Below are 15,572 nucleotides of genomic sequence, written 5' to 3' on the forward strand. Positions count from 1 at the left end.
AATATCGATGCAGTATGACGAATTAGCCATCCATTGTATTATATCATAAATTGTCTTACATGCCGTCACTGTTGTCAAAAGATTATAAACATGTTAAATAAAGTTACTAACCCTGTCAGTCTGGGCCACATCCAGGTTCTTCATCAGTGGCACACATGAAGCAGGCTTTTTTGAACTCTGAAATCATAGGCATGAACTGAACATATGGCTGTCCCACACAACTACATAAAAATAAAGAATTGACATTTACTTTGAATTAAATGTCATTACATACCAGACATTTTTAGTATACCCTCAGCCATTTATTTCTGCAGTTGCTCCATGTGTTTTTTGAAGGTTCCATATCAATTTGGGATGTTGGGGAAGTTCTGTGCAACTTCCTTGGCCATCTACACCAAAAAATATAAAATAGAGTTTTTGACCTAATTGTCACATAACAGCTAACACTTCATTATTGAAAATATAACTATCAAACCTACATTACAAAGACCCCACAGCTATTTTAGATGTGTTTTAAATGTCATGAAAAGCACTTTACAAAGTACTTTTATTATTTATTATAGTCTGACATGTCTGCAGAAATGTTGCAATTTTGTAATGTGTTTTTTTTGGGGGGTAAATTGTTTTGTAAATATTAATTCACATTTGTGCTGCCACTAAATAAACAATGAATTATTTAAGTCAATATTGTCAATATTATTATAATATGTTTTTATAATGGAGGGAGGGTGGACAGGGAGTTAAAAAAGGAACCCCAAAAGGTTCCTTGAGCAACCATGATAAGGGGTTCTTCAAATAACTTTTTTAGCTTTTTGTCTGAAAGTATAAACCTCATCTTTATCAAATTATCCATTAAAGATACAGTGCCTTGCAAAAGTATTCGGCCCCCTTAAACTTTGCGACCTTTTGCCACATTTCAGGCTTCAAACATAAAGATATAAAACTGTATTTTTTTGTGAAGAATCAACAACAAGTGGGACACAATCATGAAGTGGAACGACATTTATTGGATATTTCAAACTTTTTTAACAAATCAAAAACTGAAAAATTGGGCGTGCAAAATTATTCAGCCCCCTTAAGTTAATACTTTGTAGCGCCACCTTTTGCTGCGATTACAGCTGTAAGTCGCTTGGGGTATGTCTCTATCAGTTTTGCACATCGAGAGACTGAAATTTTTTCCCATTCTTCCTTGCAAAACAGCTCGAGCTCAGTGAGGTTGGATGGAGAGCATTTGTGAAAAGCAGTTTTCAGTTCTTTCCACAGATTCTCGATTGGATTCAGGTCTGGACTTTGACTTGGCCATTCTAACACCTGGATATGTTTATTTTTGAACCATTCCATTGTAGATTTTGCTTTATGTTTTGGATCATTGTCTTGTTGGAAGACAAATCTCCGTCCCAGTCTCAGGTCTTTTGCAGACTCCATCAGGTTCTTCCAGAATGGTCCTGTATTTGGCTCCATCCATCTTCCCATCAATTTTAACCACCTTCCCTGTCCCTGCTGAAGAAAAGCAGGCCCAAACCATGATGCTGCCACCACCATGTTTGACAGTGGGGATGGTGTGTTCAGGGTGATGAGCTGTGTTGCTTTTACGCCAAACATAACGTTTTGCATTGTTGCCAAAAAGTTAAATTTTAGTTTCATCTGACCAGAGCACCTTCTTCCACATGTTTGGTGTGTCTCCCAGGTGGCTTGTGGCAAACTTTAAACAACACTTTTTATGGATATCTTTAAGAAATGGCTTTCTTCTTGCCACTCTTCCATAAAGGCCAGATTTGTGCAATATACGACTGATTGTTGTCCTATGGACAGAGTCTCCCACCTCAGCTGTAGATCTCTGCAGTTCATCCAGAGTGATCATGGGCCTCTTGGCTGCATCTCTGATCAGTCTTCTCCTTGTATGAGCTGAAAGTTTAGAGGGACGGCCAGGTCTTGGTAGATTTTCAGTGGTCTGATACTCCTTCCATTTCAATATTATCGCTTGCACAGTGCTCCTTGGGATGTTTAAAGCTTGGGAAATCTTTTTGTATCCAAATCCGTCTTTAAACTTCTTCACAACAGTATCTCGGACCTGCCTGGTGTGTTCCTTGTTCTTCATGATGCTCTCTGCGCTTTTAACGGACCTCTGAGACTATCACAGTGCAGGTGCATTTATATGGAGCCTTGATTACACACAGGTGGATTGTATTTATCATCATTAGTCATTTAGGTCAACATTGGATCATTCAGAGATCCTCACTGATCTTCTGGAGAGAGTTTGCTGCACTGAAAGTAAAGGGGCTGAATAATTTTGCACGCCCAATTTTTCAGTTTTTGATTTGTTAAAAAAGGTAGAAATATCCAATGAATGTCGTTCCACTTCATGACTGTGTCCCACTTGTTGTTGATTCTTCACAAAAAATACAGTTTTATATCTTTATGTTTGAAGCCTGAAATGTGGCAAAAGGTCGCAAAGTTCAAGGGGGCCGAATACTTTCGCAAGGCACTGTACCAATTTAAAACCTACGTTTGTCTACATATGGGTTGTTTAAATTGTATCTAATTATATTCCCAGTTTTACTTTATCAAATCTGTAGTAATCATTAAACACACATACAATTCATCATATTTTCATATATTCACAGAATCCATATAAAACGTAAGAAATTCTCAGCGACTTGCGACAACCATTCAATTTGCTTTTTCAAGGACTCTCCATAGCTAAGAAGCAACTCTCCAAACATACTCCCAGCAGAATAAAAAAATAAACTTTTGTTTCCCAGACAATGACCATGGGATCCTCAACTGTTCTCTAACCTCCCAGAGACCACGGCAAAATCAAGCCTCCCAGGAACTATAAACCTCCCGCTGCTTTCTAAAATATCATCCCGTTTATTATCCAAATTTCAATAATCTGAGTAAGCATATTTCTATATGTTACTATCCAAACGTCAGATTAACACTCATTTCCACATTCACACAACTCTCATATCAGTCACACAATGCCATTCCCAAACATACCTAATCAATTAGTTTTTCAACAATATTTTTACCTGCAGGAATATTTTCACAATTCTATCTCATGGTTAGTTCCTAGAATAATGCAACTCATACATTTATACTCAGAGCCTCCTGACTGGGCCCTGTTTACACCCCCACACAGGAGTACACACTCAGGTCCTGACTCGGCCCTGTTTACGCCTCCAAGGTGCCCCCTCGCGTAGGAATACACACTCCGAGCCTCCTGACTAGGCCCTGTTTACACCCCCACACAGGAGTACACACTCAGGTCCTGACTCGGCCCGGTTTACGCCTCCAAGGTGCCCCCTCACATAGGAATACACACTCCGAGCCTCCTGACTGGGCCCTGTTTACACCCCCACACAGGAGTACACACTCAGGTCCTGACTCGGCCCGGTTTACGCCTCCAAGGTGCCCCCTCACATAGGAAAATACACCCAGAGCCTATGAGGATTTTCTAAAAACTCACTTTTAAAAAAACTAGGTGTATAGAATCTGCTCGCTGCCTCTCAGGTCTAAGGTGGGTCCATCTGCTCCGTTCCCAAAGTGTGGTCTCCATGAGATTCCAAGTTTGAGGGATCCCTCAAGGACGATTTACCCAGGTCGTCAGGAGCGGTCACCAAGTCAAGATTCACATTGCCAAATGTGGTTCTAAATTTCTTTAATATCAAATGAGAAACAAACTTATCACACAAGTCAGATGTATTCTTAAACTAAATCTTTATTCACTTATTAATAAGGGAGCAGGTCAATACAACACACACATATAAAGTGAATCAATTGAGTGCTCTACGATAATATTGGCTGGTCAACAAATCACCCCCAGATGATTCGTTGAGAGCCACGAGACAAAAGTACAAAGGTATTTTATAGCTAAGATACACCCCTTTCAACCTATATGACCAACAGATGTATGGAACGGGTCACAAGGTTAAGCTTTGTATGAAAGATATTGTCTGCTGAGAATTATAAGCATCTGCTGTAAAAACAGTACTCTGAGTAGAAACCAGGGTCTGGCCCTGGGGTCATCTCTCCCTGGTAACATATAGAACAGAAACATTAACTCATAATCTGGAATACTGTCTCTTTAGGTTTTAATCACCCAAAAGACATTGTAAATCTCCTGTCAGTGTTTTCTCCCAGAGGCCCATCCTCAGTAGAACACAGACACAATAGTTCTAAGAACCCTCTATTCTGTTGCATAAAACAACCATTTGATACAATAAAAGTACAATAACATAATCTTGCAGTTTTGCTCACAGTGTCCACTGAAAGTTGACTAGTAACAACAACTGGGACCTAAAAGACACCCACCATGAGACCCACTAAATCTGCCCAAGAAGAGGCAAACAAAAGAAAAACCCACAACAAACTTAAAGACAGGAAGCAAACCAAAACAGTAGCGCAACTAAAGGTGTTGATTTGTCACATCTATCAAGACAACTGGAGCACTGGGCCAGACACTCTTAAATAGAACCTGGACCAGCTCAGGTGAAAAACCTTCTCACTAACGAGATGGACAAGCCAGCACAGGTGTAACACATACTGACTAACGAGGTGACACCAATCAGTGCGTCCAACATGCTAACGAGATAGACGTGCTAAAGTCCAACCTCAAAACATAAATGGAAAAACCAAAGCCTGTATCACCTTCCCCCTTAAGACAACAAACATATCCTATATTTTTGTTGGACACGTTTGCTCACCACCAACAGAAAACTTCCATTTCACATTATAATCAACTACAACGCTTCACCTTCACCAATATAAACATGGTGTCTACTGGCTGTCAACAATTAAAAACAAGAAAAAACACCTATTCCTAAATAATAAACAATCATGTTATTTTTTTCTCCTTTTTCTTTCTATAGAATCCTACAACTCACTAGCTTCTAGAACTCTCGTCTTCCTAAAACTCACTTGCTTCTAGAACTCTCGTCCTCTTGGAACGAGCCCAAACAAAACTCAGATCAAATTGTATTAGTCACATGCACCGAATACAACAGTGAAATGCTTCCTTATGAGCCCCTAACCAACAGTGCAGTTTCAATACGGAAAAGAATAAGAGATAAAACTCCAAATAAACACACTGGCTCAACGCAAAACACAAATCTTTTTGACTGCCCACCCCAGAGATAATCCGCAACCAAGTTTTCCTTAACACGGACTGATTTCAAGAGGAAACTCCTGTGATATCCGTAATGACTTTCCACCTCACTGCGGAGCTTCTCTCTCTTTTCAGGGTTCACTAGATAGGCATGTTGTTGGATCTGGGCCCAGTCCCCAATATCATGCTCTAGAACATTTGGTTTGGCACATGTGAGAATTAACCCTGATATTCTAAAAACAGGGCAACAATGTCATATAATTGTACCAAAAAATTGTCATGTTGGTTGCATGAATAAATATCACTACCAAATGTTACATGAAATGTAAATATGAAATATTTGATTGCATAGTCATATTTTCAACGTCTTTTCAATATAATTTTGCTTGGTGGGATAGCCCAATGTCAAAACACAGTTTTAACGTGTCCAAATCAATAACCAATATGCAGGAACAGTTTGGGGATAAATTGAAAACCTAAACATAACATGTGCTATATACACATACATCTGCCACAATAATCACATTACTTGTATTTTTAAAACAAGCGCCTTATAAACTGCACAAGCACCAGAAACACTGTTGTTTTGACAAATAGCAATAACCCTATTACAGGGGCTGAGTCACTGGCAAACTGGTGCACTTTCATGCCGTCCCTAGGAGGGGTGCGTCACTTGAGTGGGTTGAGTCACTGACGTGATCTTCCTGTCTGGGTTGGCGCTCCCCCTTGGGTTGTGCCGTGGCGGAGATCTTTGTGGGCTTTACTCGGGCTTGTCTCAGGATGGTAAGTTGGTGGTTGAAGATATCCCTCTAGCAGTGTGGGGGCTGAGCTTTGGCAAATGGGTGGGGTTATATCCTTCCTGTTTGGACCTGTCTGAGGGTATCATCGGCCAGTGTCTCCTGACCCCTCCTGTCTCAGCCTCCAGTATTTATGCTGCAGTAGTTTATGTGTCAGGGGGCTAGGGTCAGTTTGATATATCTGGAGTACTTCTCCTGTCTTATCCGGTGTCCTGTGTGAATTTAAGTATGCTCTCTCTAATTCTCTCTTTCTCACTCTCGGAGAACCTGAGCCCTAGCACCAGGCCTCAGGACTACCTGGCACGAGGACTCCTTGCTGTCCCCAGTCCACCTGGCCGTGTTGCTGCTCCAGTTTCAACTGTTCTGCCTACGGCTATGGAACCCTGACCTGTTCACCGGATGTGCTACCTGTCCCAAACCTGTTGTTTTCGACTCTCTAGAGACAGCAGGAACGGAAGAGATACTCTTAATGATCGGCTATGAAAAGCCAACTGACATTTACTCCTGAGGTGTTGATCTGTTGCACCCTCGACAACTACTGTGATTATTATGATTTCACCATGCTGGTCATTTATGAACATTTGAACATCTTGGCCATATTCTGTTATAATCTCCACCTGGCACAGCCAGAAGAGGGCTGGAAACCCTTCATAGCCTGGTTCCTCTCTAGGTTTCTTCCTAGATTTTGGCCTTTCTAGGGAGTTTTAACTAGCCACCCTGCTTCTACACCTGCATTGCTTGCTGTTTGGGGTTTTAGGCTGGGTTTCTGTACAGCACTTTGAGATATCAGCTGATGTAAGAAGGGCTATATAAATACATTTGATTTGATCCGACTCTTCCATTTCAGAGCCTGGATTTTCCCCGTGAGGCTAATATCCATAACATGTTGAAATCAATTCATAAGGGGGCAAACGTTTAGGCTTCTACATTGTGAAATCATTACAATACTCCTACTACAATGTAAAAAACATTCTACATTGTGACATTAATTCACTGAAATCATGAAACAACTCCTTCATGTATGTATTATCTAATATTTGATCAGAGATCTCTTATCAGATGATCTCTGGTCACAGCTATGAGATTTCAATCCTGTGTGTTCTCTGGTGTAGAGTCAGATGGCCAGATTGACCAAAACTCTTCCCACATTGACCACAGCTATAAGTTTCTCTCCTGTGTGTGTTCTCTGGTGTAGAGTCAGGTGGCCAGATGTAGCAAATCTCTTCCCACATTGATCACAGCTATAGGGTTTCTCTCCTGTGTGTGTTCTCTGGTGAACTGTCAGACCTTTAGATGTAGTAAAACTACTCCCACATTGAGCACAGCTATAAGGTATCTCTCCTGTGTGTGTTCTCTGGTGAACTGTCAGACCGCTAGACGTAGTAAAACTACTCCCACATTGACCACAGCTATAAGGTTTCTCTCCTGTGTGTGTTCTCTGGTGTCGTGTCAGATGGCCAGATTGACCAAAACTCTTCCCACATTGATCACAGCTATAGGGCTTCTCTCCTGTGTGTATTCTCTGGTGCAGAGTCAGATGGTAAGATCCAACAAACCTCTTCCCACATTGATCACAGCTATAAGGTTTCTCTCCTGTGTGTATTCTCTTGTGCACTCTCAGTTCTCCAGATTGACTAAAACTCCTCCCACATTGACCACAGCTATAAGGTGTCTCTCCTGTGTGTGTTCTCTGGTGAACTGTCAGACCGCTAGATGTAGTAAAACTACTCCCACATTGACCACAGCTATAGGGTTTCTCTCCTGTGTGTGTTCTCTGGTGAACTGTCAGACCGCTAGATGTAGTAAAACTACTCCCACATTGACCACAGCTATAGGATTTCTCTCCTGTGTGTGTTCTCTGGTGAACTGTCAGACCGCTAGATGTAGTAAAACTACTCCCACATTGACCACAGCTATATGGTTTCTCTCCTGTGTGTATTCTCTTGTGCACTCTGAGTTCTCCACATTGAATAAAACTCCTCCCACATTGACCACAGCTATAAGGTTTCTCTCCTGTGTGTATTCTCTTGTGCACTCTGAGTTCTCCAGAATGACTAAAACTCCTCCCACATTGACCACAGCTATAGGGTTTCTCTCCTGTGTGTGTTCTGTGGTGTAGAGTCAGGTTGCCAGATGTAGCAAATCTCTTCCCACATTGATCACAACTATATGGTTTCTCTCCTGTGTGTGTTCTCTGGTGCACTCTGAGATCTCCAGATCGACTAAAACTCCTCCCACATTGACCACAGCTATAAGGTTTCTCTCCTGTGTGTGTTCTCTGGTGTCGGGTCAGGTGGCCAGATGTAGCAAATCTCTTCCCACATTGATCACAGCTATAGGGTTTCTCTCCTGTGTGTATTCTCTGGTGTATAGTCAGATGGCAAGATTGACCAAACCTCTTCCACATTGATCACAGCTATATGGTTTCTCTCCTGTGTGTGTTCTCTGGTGTCGTGTCAGCTGGTCAGACTGAACAAAACTCTTCCCACATTGATCACAGCTATAGGATTTCTCTCCTGTGTGTGTTCTCAGGTGTTGAGTCAGAGAGCCAGATGTTGTAAAACTCTTCCCACATTGACCACAGCTGTAAGGTTTCTCTCCTGTGTGTATTCTCTGATGAATTGTAATGCCTGATGAGGTTAATCTCTTCCCACAGTCAGAGCAGCAGTGAGTTCTCTTCACTGTGGGTCTCTGCAGGTGTTTATTGAGGTGTTCTGATCTGGAGAGACCCTTCTCTCCCTCTTCAGCATCATGAGGTTGTTGAGGCTCCCCAGAGGATCCACGATAGTCCCGTATCTCTCCTGTGTGAACAACAAAGTCAGACAGATGATTAAAGGCCCACAACAGCAGAAGTCCACTGTAAAAGGTGATGCCAACAGCGTAGCCATGATGTTGAACAGCAATTGACGTCTGTAATCAATGTTAACATTATTTGACAATTGTCTTAAAATGAGCAAGAAAAGTCATATTTTGTCTTGTTTTCACATTAGTAGTAACATCGATGATTGTAGGCTAGAAATAGGATATTCATGTTGTTGAAACTCTAAACAGTGTGCCAGACGACGTTTGTTCTCCAAGGCCCCCTTCTGTGTTTGCTAAAATTGTGGCACGAGGGCAATTTGATTGCAGAAACTCCTCCCTGCTAATGAGGAAACCGATAGTTATGGATGTACTATATCTGCCTGGAACAAAAATGGTGAGCAAAGATTTTAGTTTTTCACAATGTATTCTGAATATGAATGGGGGAAAACTCCAGGTTGCTTATGAGAGCATTTCACACTACTTTGGATTATACATTTAAGGCTCATTTGAATGTCCTGCTTAATATAATGTTTGCTACAGTAGTATGAATTATGTGTAATTATTGAAGAACCGCGTTAATGACAGTATCCATTTGGGTGTTGTCAATAAAGTTACCATTTAATTTTTTATTTCACCTTTATTTAACCAGGTAGACCAGTGAGATATACTTCCTGTACTACCTGCTGGAGCGCGTGCTATGGGTGGGTGTTGCTATGGTGACCAGTGAGCCGAGTTAAGGCGGCCTAGCAAAGACTTATAGATGACCTGGAGCCAGCGGGTTTGGCGACAAATATGTGATAGCAAACTGGATGCAGTCTGAGTAGAGTGTTGGAGGCTATTTTGTAAATGATATCGCCGAAGTTAAGGATAGGTAGGATAGTCAGTTTTACGAGGGTATGTTTGGCAGCGTGAGTGAAGGAGGCTTTGTTTCGAAATAGGAAGCAAATTGTAGATGCTTAATAGGAGTCTGGAAGGAGAGTTTACAGTCTAACCAGATACCTAGGTATTAGTAGTTGTCCACATATTCTAAGTCAGAACCGTCCAGAGTAGTGATGCTAGTCGGGCGGGCGGTTGCGGGCAGCGATCGGTTGAAGAGCATGCATTTAGTTTAACTTGCGTTTAAAAGCAGTTGGAGGCCACAGAAGGAGTGTTGTATGGCATTGAAGCTTGTTTGGAGGTTTGTTAACACATTGTCCAAAGAAGGGCCAGATGTATACAGAATGGTGTCATCTGACTAGAGGTGGATCAAGGAATCACCCGCAGCAAGAGCGACATCGTTGATATATACAGAGTCGGCCCGAGAATTGAACCCTGTGGTAACTCCATAAAGACTGCCAGAGGTCCGGACAACAGGCCAGGTTGATGAAGACGGCTGCACAGTACTGTCTTTTATCGATGGCGGAAATTATATTGTTTAGTACCTTGAGCGTGGATGAGGTGCACCTTTGACCAGCTCGGAAACCGGATTGCACTGCGGAGAAGGTACGGTGGGATTCGAAATGGTCAGTGATCTGTTTGTTAACTTGGCTTTCGAAGACTTTAGAAAAGGAAGGACAGGATGGATGTAACAGTTTGGGTCAAGAGTATCACCCCCTTTGAAGAGGGGGATGACTGTGGAAGAGAGGTTGAACAGACTAGTAATAGGGGTTGCAACAATGGCGGCAGATCATTTTAGAAAGAGGGTCCAGATTGTCTTGCCCAGCTGATTTGTATGGGAACAGGATTTGCAGCTCTTTCAGAACATCAGCTATCTGGATTTGGGTGAAGGAGAAGCTGGGGAGGCTTGGGCAAGTAGCTGCGGGGGGTGCGGAGCTGTTGGTTGGGGTAGCCAGGAGGAAAGCATGGCCAGCCGTTGAGAAATGCTTATTGAAATTCTCGATTATCGTGGATTTATCGGTGGTGACAGTGTTTCTTAGCCTCATTGCAGTGGGCAGCTGGGAGGAGGTGCTCTTATTCTCAATGGACTTTACAGTGTCACAAAACTTTTTGGAGTTAGAGCTACAGGATGCAAATTTCTGTTTAAAAAAGCTAGCCTTTGCTTTCCTAACTGACTGTGTGTATTGGTTCCTGACTTCTCTAATAAAGTTGCATATCGCGGGGACTATTCGACGCTAGTGCAGTAGGCCACAGGACGTATTTGTGCTGGTCAAGAGCAGTCTGGTCTGGAGTGAACCAAGGGCTATATCTGTTCCTAGTTGTACATTTTTTAAAGGGGCATGCTTATTTAAGGTGGTGAGGAAATTACAATTAATGAAATTACAATTAATGAACAATCAGGCATCCCCTACTGAAGGGATGAGGTCAATATCCTTCCAGGATACCCGGGCCAGGTCGATTAGAAAGGCCTGCTTGCAGAAGTGATTTTGTCTACAGATTTAGGGTTGTTCCTGGTGGGTTCCTTGAAAATGTGTGTGAGATTGAGGGCATCTAGCTTGGATTGTAGGACGGCCGGGGTGTTAACCTCACTAGGGTAGGGGGCACTATTTTCACCTCCGGATGAAAGTAAACTTGGTAGATTTGGATAGAAAACACTTTAAATTTTCCAAAATTTTCCAAAACTGTTAAAATAGCCTACAAATAGCCTACACCTACTGTGTCTGTCCAGAACTCATTGGAGCAGGAAACTGAGGGCCTAGAATATTGTATACAATGGTGCAAGCTTGCTATACGAGTTTCCTGACCCAGTTGATAGTTGATACAATGTTTCAAGTTTGTTGTAGACAGGCCATTTATCGGGATATTTTCTACCTGCAGAAAGCAATGTTTTTATTTGTTGGCTTTTTTGTTGTAGGCTTTTTTTTTTTACATAGTTGGCAATGGCAATAAAAGTTACTTTTAGATATCTATAATTTTCATTTAGATTTAGATAGAATGTAGATTAATCACAGACAATAATTTTGAGATACTATTATAAATTAAATGAAACTGTTCCACGAAAATGTGCATATGAAAATCATAACTGGCACACAGATTGGTAGAAATGGTCAGATACATTTGCACTCCAACTGGAAAAGGTTGCATACTGCTGGTGTAGTCTATTACTAGTCTATCTATCTGTAGTCTATTAGTCTATTACTGCAAACTTCAGGAGCAGAACGGCAGAATTTACAAAGTCCAGCAGCGGAGGGGGGGGGCTCCCTCCGGTCAGGTTATGTTGACGAGCGGCTCCCTCCGGTCAGGTTGTGTTGACGAGCGGCTCCCTCCGGTCAGGTTGTGTTGACGAGCGGCTCCCTCCGGTCAGGTTGTGTTGACGAGCGGCTCCCTCCGGTCAGGTTGTGTTGACGAGCGGCTCCCTCCGGTCAGGTTGTGTTGACGAGCGGCTCCCTCCGGTCAGGTTGTGTTGACGAGCGGCTCCCTCCGGTCAGGTTGTGTTGACGAGCGGCTCCCTCCGGTCAGGTTGTGTTGACGAGCGGCTCCCTCCGGTCAGGTTGTGTTGACGAGCGGCTCCCTCCGGTCAGGTTGTGTTGACGAGCGGCTCCCTCCGGTCAAGTTGTGTTGACGAGCGGCTCCCTCCGGTCAGGTTATGTTGACGAGCGGCTCCCTCCGGTCAGGTTATGTTGACGAGCGGCTCCCTCCGGTCAGGTTCTGTTGACGAGCGGCTCCCTCCGGTCAGGTTCTGTTGACGAGCGGCTCCCTCCGGTCAGGTTGTGTTGACGAGCGGCTCCCTCCGGTCAGGTTGTGTTGACGAGAGGCTCCCTTCGGTCAGGTTATGTTGACGAGCGGCTCCCTCCGGTCAGGTTGTGTTGACGAGCGGCTCCCTCCGGTCAGGTTGTGTTGACGAGCGGCTCCCTCCGGTCAGGTTGTGTTGACGAGCGGCTCCCTCCGGTCAGGTTGTGTTGACGAGCGGCCCCCTCCGGTCAGGTTGTGTTGACGAGCGGCTCCCTCCGGTCAGGTTGTGTTGACGAGCGGCTCCCTCCGGTCAGGTTGTGTTGACGAGCGGCTCCCTCCGGTCAGGTTGTGTTGACGAGCGGCTCCCTCCGGTCAAGTTGTGTTGACGAGCGGCTCCCTCCGGTCAGGTTGTGTTGACGAGCGGCTCCCTCCGGTCAGGTTGTGTTGACGAGCGGCTCACTCCGGTCAAGTTGTGTTGACGAGCGGCTCCCTCTAGTTATGACGTCGAGTAATTTGTGTGTCTTAATTATTTAATTAAAAAGAATGCTTCACTTCACTAGGGTAGGGGACAGCATTCAGAATTTTGGATCAAAAGCGTGCCTAAATTAAACTACCTGCTACTCAGGCCGAGAAGCTAGGATATGAATATAATTAGTAGATTTGGATAGAAAATATAAAGTTTCCAAAACTGTTAAAATAATGTCTGTGAGTATAACAGAACTGATATGACAGGCGAAAACCTGAGGAAAATCCATCCAGGAAGTACTATTATTTTGAAAGGCTGTTTTTCCATTGAAAGCCTATCCACCATTCAAAGACTTAGGACCCAGGTCACGATCTCTATGGCTTCTTCTACATGTGGTCATTCTTTAGGCATTGTTTCAGGCTTTTACTCTGAAAAATGAGGGAGATCCACCATAATTTGCAAATAAATTCAGAAAAAAATCCTACAGTGTGATTTCTGGATTTTTTTTCTCATTTTGTCTGTCATAGTTGAAGTGTACCTATGATGAAAATTACAGGCCTCATCTTTTTAAGTGGGAGAACTTGCACAATTGGTGGCTGACTAAATACTTGTTTGCCCCACTGTACATCCTAGAAACCTGGTTAAACTATCATTATGACATCATGGATGAATTCTAGAATATACTATATAGCCTAGAAACTTGGTTAAACTATCATTATGACATCATGGATGAATTCTAGAATATACTATATATCCTAGAAACCTGGTTAAACTATCATTATGACATCATGGATGAATTCTAGAATATACTATATATCATAGAAACCTGGTTAAACTATCATTATGACATCATGGATCAATTCTAGAATATACTATATAGCCTAGAAACCTGGTTAAACTATCATTATGACATCATGGATTAATTCTAGAATATACTATATATCCTAGAAACCTGGTTAAACTATCATTATGACATCATGGATGAATTCTAGAATATACTATTTAGCCTAGAAAACTGGTTAAATTATCAATATGACCTCATGGATGGCCAGTCCTTGTATTCATAGTGTATTGAATTCAGGGGGTAGAGCTGAACTCAAACCTGGGTCCAGCGACTGTCAAATCAACACCTTATAACTGTTACGCCAAGATGTCTGAACTTCTTGACGAGGTCGCTAGGTGTTGGGTTAAGGTTTCTTCAATATCGTTCTCTATGAATTTGAGAGTGGTTACACTTCTCCTTCCCCCATCCCTCAGCTGTTAACCAAGTCTATGGGCAGCCATTTTGTTGCTGTTTTAAAAAAAAAACACACAAAACCCAGCAATTTGCAGTACAAACAATAACAAATCTGTCATTCCACCACTATTTTGGTAATAAAAGATTATGGGGTTGGAGAAATGTAACTACAGACAGACCTATGGATGCAAGGACTGACCATCCATGATATCAACATTATAGTTTTAACCATGTTGAGGCGGCAGGCTAGCCTAGTGGTTAGAGCGTTGGACTAGTAGGTTGCAAGTTCATATCCCCGAGCTGACATGGTACAAATCTGTCAATTAACCCACTGTTCCTAGTCCGTTATTGAAAATAATAATTTGTTCTTAACTGCTATACAGTGTTGATTTACATTGTTTCTAAACATTATAGTAAAAAAAGCTTATTTGGGGTTCTGATGGGGTACAACAGTTGAACTCAGCTCATGAGGCATGTGTTATATTCTTCAAGAATCAATGGCTGTAAATAAATAATTTAAAAGTCACAATATGGATGTAGCAATTGCAGATTTCCACCGTAACACCAAACATCAGTTCAACTGCAGAGTTTGTGCCTCTGTTGTTAAGACAGTACTTACTAGTGTTAATCAGGGAACGGTTTCTCAAAACCATCTTATGGCTAAATTCATCGTTAGAACCATTGGATGCCTTAAGATGCGTTTGGGAAACCGGGCCCAGATATCTAGGTTCCTCCTCTTCTTCCTCCTCCTTTTTCGATGTAAAAGTAATCCCCTCCCCCTCCTCTTTCACGCCATAAACTGCATCATCCTCCTCTTTCACTCTGAACGCGTCCTCCTCTTCTTTCACAGTAACGGCCCCACTCCCTACTTCTTGTTTTACTGTGATATCTTCCTCGTCTTTCACTCTGAACGCGTCCTCCTCTTCTTTCACAGTAACGGCCCCACTCCCTACTTCTTGATTTACTGTGATATCCTTCTCTTCATTAGAAGGAGAGTAGCTTTGTGACCGCATGGTCGGGGATGTTACCTAGCTAGGCTAATGCTAACTTAACCAGCCCGCTAGCTGACTAATAACAACAACACCATAAATATGAAATTAAATCGGATAACTAACTAGACGACAGAAGTAGGTTTAAAACACAGTGGCTAATATACACTAAAGCGTCTAAAGAGCTTTATTGGTTCGGCTATTTGTCTAGCAAGCTACCGAGGTGTCTGACGAACTGTTGTTGATGTTGAAAGAAGCGTTCCGTCCAATTCATTATACGTCACACCAGCAGCATAACTTTAAATTCCCAGACCGCCATCTGCTGACTGGAGTGGGTAACGCAGTTGAGTAAAATGTAGATTTTATCTTCAGATAACAAGTTAAAGTGTAGGAAGCAGGAGTTTTAACTCACCAGTGTAACAATACAGTGTGGTTAAAGACTTGGTAAGCTAATTGTAATCACGATATGGTTACCTATAAGAACAAACAGTTATGTTTTTGCGTTATTACATATTTATTAACTTATTTTGTGACTCTTCCAAACTACCCACAATGCAGTATTTCT

The 15,572-nt window shown here is 42.4% G+C and overlaps 1 protein-coding gene across 1 annotated transcript; it reads right to left on the reverse strand.

Annotated features, from left to right (window-relative positions):
• Positions 1 to 7,084: 7,084 nt before the first annotated feature.
• Positions 7,085 to 15,175, reverse strand: LOC139400996 (zinc finger protein ZFP2-like; the record flags this gene model as incomplete). Its single annotated transcript, XM_071145519.1, has 5 exons — positions 14,888 to 15,175; positions 14,638 to 14,827; positions 8,450 to 8,705; positions 7,276 to 8,282; positions 7,085 to 7,191 (listed from the first exon to the last, which is right to left on the reverse strand). Coding segments are annotated over exons 1-5 (1,704 nt in total), but the record flags the coding sequence as incomplete, so codon positions are not given.
• Between the last annotated feature and the right edge of the window lie 397 nt (positions 15,176 to 15,572).

Source organism: Oncorhynchus clarkii, unplaced genomic scaffold (assembly GCF_045791955.1).
Source record: "Oncorhynchus clarkii lewisi isolate Uvic-CL-2024 unplaced genomic scaffold, UVic_Ocla_1.0 unplaced_contig_411_pilon_pilon, whole genome shotgun sequence".
Lineage (NCBI taxonomy): Eukaryota > Metazoa > Chordata > Actinopteri > Salmoniformes > Salmonidae > Oncorhynchus > Oncorhynchus clarkii.